The following is a 9,674-nucleotide window of genomic DNA, read 5'->3' on the forward strand; positions in this document are numbered from 1 at the left end:
AAAACACAAGTAACAGCAATGCTTGATTTTACTTTTAATATTCAAACTCTAATGATGTATTTCTTCCCTTTGAGAAAAGTACAGAAAATGTATGCATAGTATATTACAATTTGCAATACCATAATATGGCATTGATATGCCTATGTACATATATGGTTATTTCTAGAGAGATATATAAGGATCTGGTATTGCTAAGTGTCTCTTTCAAGGGAACTGAAAGATGGGTGTTGGGATAGAAGAGGAATTTACATTTTACTATTTGAACCAGGAAGATGTATTAGTTAATTAAAATAACAAAGTAAAACATATGCTAGAAAACAAAACCAAAACCCCTATACTTGATGGTATATTAGTACTAGGGTGTAAAAGATTATTTGGTAACCCGAATTCTGCCAGTAGAATATACTATAGGGGTCTAAAATGTATGTGAAAACAATTTAAAAAGAGAACTGATTGTGTTACTGCATCTTGTGAGACACGTCAACTAAAACGCAGTTAATCCATTAAACTCTTTCATCTTGTGAGATACATCAATTGAAGGGCAGTCTCAAGCAAAGTAATATTCAAGTCCTTAGAAAATTTTACCCTCGAGTACTGGTAAAAGTTGCTACTTTACTATAAAGCAGTTAAGGAATGATCTCTTTCTAATCATTTTTATTCTAGATATATTGCATATTTTATGGCCTGAATTTGTATATGCACCAAAATTCAACAAATAAAGAACAACTTTGATTTAAAAAGTACCTCAAGGCAATAAAAAAAATCATTTTAATTTTTTGATACATATTAAAACATCTTAGTCAGTTCCTCCTGACAGCATAACACAAATACACAAGACTTCAAACATGCTTTAAAATGACATTCAGCAAAGTACTTAAAATTTAATAAATAGCAATAATCACACACAAATACATTTTTCATACTCAATCATTAAACTACTAAAACAGACAGCTAAAGAATAAATAAACAGCAACTGACATAAAAAAAATGTCGGGTTTTTATAATTCACACTACTTAAAAAGGGGGGATGATCTGAATGATTTCTCAATTTTCTTGTCTTTGAGAGTGTAGCATGATCCCCCCCAGGAATAAAATATATTGAAAAAAAATCACTCTTACAACAATGTATTTCTTAAATACAACAAATAAATATGAAACCAGCAAAGCAATTTCAAGTTGTAATAAAAATGCCCCCCGCCCCCAGCCAAAAGCTATGGAAATATATAGTCGCTGTGGTAGCAAATAATAGTATTTAAAGTGATAGTGCTTGTGCACTAAGCTCATCTGAGACCTTGATATAATTTTAGTGCAAATCCCTAGGGTCCAATACAAGCGCAACCCTGTATTAGGGAAAGACATTACCAGTTGGAACTTATCTTGTACAGTTTTTGTACATGTTTTATAAAGTTCAAGATTTAATGCATAGTAGAATATCTTCATCCACTTAATTCTGTTGCTAAATACAGATGAAAAAAGAAATGACTTGGGATTTTACCATTTGGTTTGTACCATGTTAGAGTATTAAAGTCAACATTAGAAAATCTTTATAAAAGAGTTTTGTTTTTGCGAGTAATTTATCTAACTCTGCCTAAATTTCACATCGTTGTATGTTAAACATAAGAGAAAAATTTTTAGACAAAGTTTGCTTCCCTTTGACAAGTTCATATGATAATGAAATCCGATAATGGACAAATGTTAAACAAACGAAAACGCAGGTGAGTATAAGGGTTTTTTTTTGTACATTAACAACCTTAACATCTAGTATATTAAGTTACAAGATGTGTTGACAAAAGCGTAAACATTTCAATTAAAATAAGGTATTATTTTGTACAAACAAACCATTTAACATAGGATAGATAAAAATGACAATGAAATGAGTTTCAGCAGTCACATTTCTACAGTGAACTACAGTATCAGGATGAAAACAATCAGAAACAAACGAAAGGACATTATTGAACAATATGAATATGTAATGCATTTTTAGCTGCTAAAATAGTAAACTCTAAGTTCATAGAGTTACAAGTTGTCGAATTTAACCATGCAGGCTAACATATAATAATAAGAAATCACCCTGCATTTTTTCTTTTTAAACTAAAACTAGTTTAACTGTAAAGTTACAAAATAATAAATGGATATTGCTCCAACTTGTATACAATCTCCCTTATGTGATTCGTACCTAACAAAGTAACAAAGCCTCATCATCACTCGTTTCGTTTTTCAGTGTTACTTCCAAGCAAGTGTCTGGTATCTGGGCAGTGTGGACAATGCCACAGCGCTCACAGGGGCCATCTCGATTACTTGGCCTTACTCCAGGGTTTGTTGCACTATATGGTTGTCTAAGCCCTTGTCCTTGATCTGAGGCAAGATCAAGAAGAGGTCTGGAGCAGTCATTCACATCAAAGTCTGAAGATCCATCAGAAACTGGAATTAGCATTTCAACATCATCATCATCTTCTCTTCCACTTACCCCATTATCAAGTTGTCTCAAAGGACTCTGGTTCTGACTTACGGAACTAGATCGTCCTAATGTAAAACGTACCCAACGTAGCCCCTGAGTCATACGACTGAGTGCACTTGTAAGCTGGTGACGTGCTGGACTCACACTTGGGGGTTCCACACTTGTCACATCCCTTCCATTATCTGCATGACCACCTCGGGTACTCTGAGTTGAGGAACTTGCACACGCTCCTACTGTCGCTTCTACTGCCGTTGTGGGAGGGACTTTTTGAGGCAAAGGAGCTGCAACCCCACCAGATGCTCCTGCCGTATCTCTTCTCTCATTTTCTGTGTCTGTATCATCAGACTCCACGGAAAACAAACTTCTGTGAGTATGATTTCTCTCAGGTTCTCTACTGGTACTCTGACTAGAGACAACCTCATCTCCATCTGCTGAGACCAAAGCCAATGACCCAGAATGACGTGATCTTGCAAAATTAAAAATACGGTTCCAAATGTTGCTTGATCTGCCTGCCATAGGAAGTCTGACTGAAGTAAATCCAAGCTGAGATCGTACTGCTAGCCTCAGATTTTCCAAAACAGAAGCCTACAAGAATAAGAAAAGGTCTTAAGATAGTTAACAACAAGGTCCTAAGATAAAAAATACCCTTCTCTTAAGAATGTGTTGCGATTAAAAATTCTGTTACTCATTGTTGCTTGGGTCTAAGGAGGAAAAATTAAATTCTCTTACCTATGTGGGTTCATCCTACTACAGAATCTAATCTACTAATATAACTTGAATCATTGCTGTGTTTAAAATTTTCTTGCTATTCCATTTTATATATGCAACTTAAAAATGATATTTAGTGTCAACTGTAACAGTTGTTTCAAAATCTCACATCATAATCCAATGTGAAAAGTGTACCAAAGCTAGAAAATAAAATTGATACTTCTGTAACTACAGACATAGGAGAATCTCCACCATAATTGACGAAGTGACCAAAATGAGTTTGTGAAAACCAGGCCTTTTATCTTTTTTCTTTTTTTAAAAAAAGAACACATTAGATTTAATTTACAAGGCTGAACTTTTCCAAAACATGTGAAAATTGCATTTCACAGAGTTGCTTCTCAAGGATTTGGTGAATGGATACTGAGGATTTAATTATATTGTCACAAATAAAGGAATTATATTTGTAATACAGCATAGAAGACAACAAGAAACAAAAGAAGTTAGCTTGTTTATATCACTACTCAGTGGTATCTAGACATTTAGATTCCTTCTCAATCTTTAAAGTGTTATTTTCTATAGTTTAGTATTAAGCATAAATTATCATATCATTATTCTCTGAAAGCTAGTTAGCTGTAATTAGTGTATATGAAAGGTTGCCCAACTGAATAAAAAATCTATTCTTTTCTAGATGAACAAGTTTAGAGTTTATTTTTAAAAGCATATAGCATTATATAAGATAGACTTTAAGCTCCATCTAGTGGTTATAAAAAGAAGTATTCAAATGTGAAATAGCTTTCACCAACCTGGCATTTAGTATGTAAAAATTTTATTTCCAGGAAACAATCTCAAGTTGATACACTCTCCTTCAGATGATGACACTATCTCCGGCCAAAACTCACACCTCTTCCCTTTCCCCTCACGTAAGAAAGACGGTAGAAAATAAGGAAGATGTCCTCTTATGTTCTGTATCTCTTTGTGGCTGGTATTGCATTTATTTATGCTTTCCATATAGGCCTTTCCATAGTGCCATGAACATAATTTATGATAAGTTAAGAAGCTACTATCATAGGAACATTTCATAGTCTAACTTTAGTAAGGCACAGACTGTCAATAAGAAATTTGGATATCAGCACACATGGATTTGCTATACAGATGAGTAAGATTTTTCACCAATTAACAAGTACCTAACTACAAATTAAAAAAAAAAAAAGAAAGAAAAAGTGGTTCACATTTCTAATGAACTTCTCCACCGATCTGCTCCTCAACAGTGAGCATGCAAGTTTTAAGGCTTCATGTTGAGCACTATGCTATTATATCCAGCAATGAACAAAAGGCTCTTCTGTTATCCTTCTCTGTTGTGCTGCTATTAGCCATCAAGATCAACAATGCCTTCAACATACTTTAATGTTGACTTTAACATTTGGTTTGTCATAGTGAGGTGAAACTCTCTACTTAAAGTCAGTTTAATTAGGATTGGCAATCTAACATTTTATGAGGGGATCTCATGAATGTTCTAGGAATAATTTCATATACTTCTTCAGTTTATGAAGGAGAAAGCATTCCTCAAAAGCATTTCTACTTTGAGTGAGATGGTGAATTACATCATTACTTATTTTTTCCAAAACTGCTATAAAATTTGATAATTTGTTACCAAAAGCTTCAAACTTGAGAGTTTAATTTCATTAAATGAATAAAATCTAACTTACCACCCAAAAACATACTTTATTTTAAAATGTTGAAGTAGAATTCTCCCACAAGGGTAATATAACCTGAGAAACTGGGGTAGTGCGAGGTAATAAAGAATTTAACCTCACCCAAAGCCTCTGTCCTTGGCTTCTGGGTCTCCAAGCCCTTCTACTGTCTTGTCTGAAAGCAGTGTCTTTGCCTGGGGACCTTGGACCAGCCAGATAGTAAAACTGATTTAGAGTGGAAGCTCTGAACCACACCAACAGTGTGATGTAGGGTGAGGGTTTTGGGTCAATCTCTGGATAAGGCTAGAAACTGGGATTGGCCACATGTGCAATTAATCCTGCCTATGTGCTAGTGCACTAGTACAAACTCCAGACACTGAGGCCTGGGTGAGCTTTCCTGGTTGGTAACACTCCATGCATACTGTCACACATCTGTGTTGACAGAGTAATGCCCTCCTGTCTCTATGGGGAAAGGACAACTGGAAGGTCCATGTTTGGTACCCTTCTGAACTTTGTCCTGTGCATCTTTTCCCTTGGTTAATCTGTATGTTTGTATCCTCTCCCTGTAATAAACTGTAACCGCAAGTAAGTTGCTTTCAGTGAGTTTTCTGAGTCTTCCTAGTGAATCCCCAAACCTGAAGGGGACTTGGGGAACTCCTTGAATTTGCAATTGGTGTCAGGAGTGAGGACAATATTGTGTGAACTGTGTTCCCTCTAACTTTATATGGGGTTTAGGGGTGATGGGTGGTAGAGAATGAAGTAGGTGTGTAAAATTAACCATGATCTGATTCTTACTTTAAAAAAAAAAAAACTTTCCCCATAGCAGGGCTGATATAAAGAAGCCACAACTTAGGTTTTTCCTACTTTGCACACAAAATTCCAACCAGTGGAACTTCTGACTGATTTACTTAGGCAGTTACTTATGGAGAAATGTCTTGAAACCACAAATTCTCACCAAAGATTTCCTAAAAGACTCCAATAAGGTGATAGACTGTAATCAGAAATCCCATTTACCAAAAAGGAAATGGTATTCTATTTTGAAAATAATTATATTACTAGGTAAACAATGTTTACCAGTTTTAATTCTAATACTGGAAACAATTTTTATAAATGTTTCTGAATGAATTTGCAATTTAAGTGTATAAATCCTTATGCCTAAAATGAACGCTGGCACATTTTTAAGCACGACAAGAAAATTTTTTTAACTGCTGAGAAATTTAAAGAATTCAGAAACATATAATGAATTACTATATAAACAAAATGCTATAAATTGTTAAACACTGTAAAATCAGGCTTGAAGATGTTTTTCCTCAGGTAGAAATGTTAACTTCATTTCAATTACTTTTACTTATAACTGGTTAATCTAGCATGTTATATTACTAGCATATTAATTTTAGTGTTCATTCTTAAATCCTATAGATGTTCAGGTCAGGTAAAAAATAATTTGCTAAGCTCAATACTTTCGAATTATAATGCACTAAATTATCCTAAACAGTAAAATGCTTCAGACTCGCAAAACCACATCAGTGGAATGAAAAATAAACTTTTGTAGTTTGTAGTGTTAAAATGTAATGAAAACTATGACTTCAAATCTTCCATACATTTAAATCCTTGATTGCAAAAATTCTGACAGTCAAGGGTCTTTGCTTTATCATATATACAGGCACAGATTTCATTTTAAGAGGAAATGTAATAGAAACTACACATTACAATATACCTGATTAGGTGAACAAACAGGAAAATCTTCAACTGGTGGAATTAAACCCTGAGCAATCAATTGTCCATAAGAGGGCGGAGCTTCTCTTCTTAACAATTCTGCTTCCACTCTTGACAACTGTGTTTCAAATGATCTTTGAGAGTAGATGGAAAGAAAAAAGATTAAAAGGGGAGCTAAGAAAAGAACAAATTTCCATTATCAGTAATTAAAACAATCTGAATCTTGGCATATTTGATCATTTTAAAGCTTAGTCATTTTACAAACATTTACTGAATATATGTATTATCCCTACACTAGGAATACAAAGTTGAAGCAAGCAGTCTTCAATGGGGCTTTAAGCTAGTAAAAGCCTGGATCACTGAGTTTTAATGAATGAAAATCCCTGTAAAGGTAAAGGGAGAAATAATACAAGATTTTACAACTCCTAAGAACACTGTATTTACTGAATATATGTTGACGTCTAGCTGGGATCTCTGACTCTTCATTGTGCTCTTTTGTTGCAACGTGGTAAAAAGTTTTCTTGCCATTTACACTTGCCCAAAGAAAAGATGCAGAGGCCAGGTGCGGTGGCTCATGCCTGTAATCCCAGTACTTTGGGAGGCCAAGGTGGGCGGATCACGAAGTCAGGAGTTTGGGACCAGCCTGGTCAACAGAGTGAAACCCCGTCTCTACTAAAAATACAAAAGATTAGGCAGGCGTGGTGGCAGGCACTTGTAATCCCAGCTACTTGGGAGGCTGAGGCAGGAGAATCGCTTGAACCTGGGAGACAGAGTGCAGTCAGCTGAGACTGCACCACTGCACTCCAGCCTGGGTGACAGAGCAAGACTCTGTCTCAAAACAAACAAACAAACAAACAAAAAGGAAAAAAAAGAAAAGATGCAGTAATGGTTATTACAATACTGTGCATCTATGTGCCATCTATTAGCCATCTGTTACATAAAAAGTTCTTTGTTAAATCTATTATTTGTAATTCTCCTGGGACTGAAGGTCATTGTCTCCACAGGGACATCTCTGCCATTAACTTCTCTCAGGTCCCATTTACCCTGGATCATACTGAAAACTACTCACTCTGAAGGTCACCCTTTAACAGTTAACCATTTCTTACTAAACTGAGAACTCTGAAGTGCTGTTGTCACTTAACTCTACAACAGGACAATAGTCTTGTGTTCCAATCGTACCTCCTATTAGCCCTTCACACGCATCCTGGGCTCCAGATAAACTGAACCATGTGCTTACTTTTTGAGCAATGCTGGACATTCCTACTTCTATATATTTTCCCAGGTTATTGCTTTAACAACACCTTTTCCCCTATCTATATTCTACTCATACATTTCAAGTGGTACCTCTCCAATCAAAGCCTTTCCACCTCTCTTCCTCATTAGATTAGGTATTTTTCACTTTGTATCATTTTGTTTTACAGCTCTTTACAACATTACACTTTTGTCATCTTACTCCATGCCCCAATTCCTTCCTCCTAACCGTAAACTGCTTGTGATATTATGCCTTATTCATTTTTCTATTTACCTGTATGCTTTGAACATAGTAGGCTATCACATATCTGGAATTTTTGAATTAGTATTTAGAAAAATACAGGTTAAAACACTAAAACTGAGAGCTGCAGCTTACAATATTCCTATAAAACGGATTAATCTGAAAACAGGAGCTGGTAAATAGACTGCTTTTTCTCATAACTCTAAATATTTAGTTTGTAATGTGTTTGGCCTTTTGAGTCTTGGGCTTTTCACACTAATTTGATACATCATCAACAATCTTTATCCATTTCTAAACTAATATAAAACAAAAATACATTGCTAATCCTCAAAGTACTCATTTCAAATATTTGGGCCTGCTTTTATTGTGGAGAGCATAACCTTATAGTTCTGTCTTGGTACTGACCTTCTTTCAAACATTCTCAGAGAATAAAGCTTACAAGTACATCCCAATGCAATGACGAGTAACAGGCCACAGATGAGGCTCCCTATGACGGCAGCAGTGATGACTCTTGTAGGCACGATTACTGGGCAATTCTCTTCATCGCTGCCATCACCACAGTCATCTTGAGAATCACACACCCAACTTTCAAACACGCAACGATTGTTTTTACAATGGAAATTTCCTGGTTGGCAAAAAAAGCAGTTTTTTTCATCTGAGCCATTTGGGCAATGATTCTGGTAGTTGCAGCGATCAGAACGAGGATAACAGACACCGTTTCGGGAACATGGAAATTCTTCCTTCTGGCACATGGTACAATTGATTTCATCCCTTCCATTTGGGCAATGCCAATACCCATCACAACGCTGCTGCTCAGTATAACACCCCCAGTTACCTCCACAGGGTATTTCCCATGGCAAACAGAACCCATCTACTTGGTAAGTAGCATTAAATCCCCTCGCAGCATTCACTTTATCAGCACAAAAATGTACCCTTATCTGTCCAGAAGAAGAAACAACTGTAAGAGGTGCATGAGAATCAAAAGCTGTCAACACACGCAAAAGCTTGTGTGGATTCTCCTCTAATCCATCATATATTTTGACATAATCACCATAACCAGTACCATCAAGTTTAAAGTCAGTAAAGCGTAAAATGACTTTACGGTGATCACCAGTGTCGATTAACCAGGTGCAATTGCTTCCAGGAGGATAAAAATCTGGGTAATTGGGAGAATTAAAAGTACCATAAAAATATTTTAGCCACTGCCCACACGTTGGCACATCACAGTCTATCTCATCTCCTAGGTCAAGGCAGTCAATGTTTCCATCACATTTTAAAGATTCAGGGAGGCAAGTGTAAACTTTGGTGAAACGGGATAAACACTGGAACTGGTTGTAAGCACAGGGTTGAAAAGCAGCGGCAGTTGGAGGATTAGCTTCTTTGGCACAGATCTCTTCATCGGAGCTATCTCCACATTCATCCATGTTATTACACTTCCAGGCTTCTGGTATACACTTTCCATTACCACAACGAAACTGGTCACAAGCACAGTTTGGTTCCTCAGATTTCCCTGTGAAGATGTGAGTACAAAGGAGATGGAAAGAGAAGGAGAAAAATTATAATCTTTAAAAGACATAAAACAGCAAGAGCAGTATTTTATAATAAATGT

At 35.9% G+C, this 9,674-nt stretch overlaps 1 protein-coding gene across 2 annotated transcripts in view; it reads right to left on the minus strand.

Annotated features, from left to right (window-relative positions):
• Positions 1 to 732: 732 nt before the first annotated feature.
• Positions 733 to 9,674, minus strand: part of LRP12 (LDL receptor related protein 12) — a 63,866-nt gene continuing 54,924 nt past the window's right edge. For both annotated transcript variants that reach the window (XM_017885202.1, XM_017885201.1), the window contains 3 exons: positions 8,471 to 9,575; positions 6,575 to 6,707; positions 733 to 3,043 (listed from right to left, as the gene is read on the minus strand). In XM_017885202.1, the coding sequence (XP_017740691.1) occupies positions 2,177 to 3,043; positions 6,575 to 6,707; positions 8,471 to 9,575 (2,105 nt within the window). In that variant the 3' untranslated portion in view covers positions 733 to 2,176. The remainder of the gene's footprint in view (positions 3,044 to 6,574; positions 6,708 to 8,470; positions 9,576 to 9,674) is intronic.

This window comes from Rhinopithecus bieti, unplaced genomic scaffold, assembly GCF_001698545.2.
Source record: "Rhinopithecus bieti isolate Rb0 unplaced genomic scaffold, ASM169854v2 scaffold_13352, whole genome shotgun sequence".
NCBI classification, from domain to species: domain Eukaryota; kingdom Metazoa; phylum Chordata; class Mammalia; order Primates; family Cercopithecidae; genus Rhinopithecus; species Rhinopithecus bieti.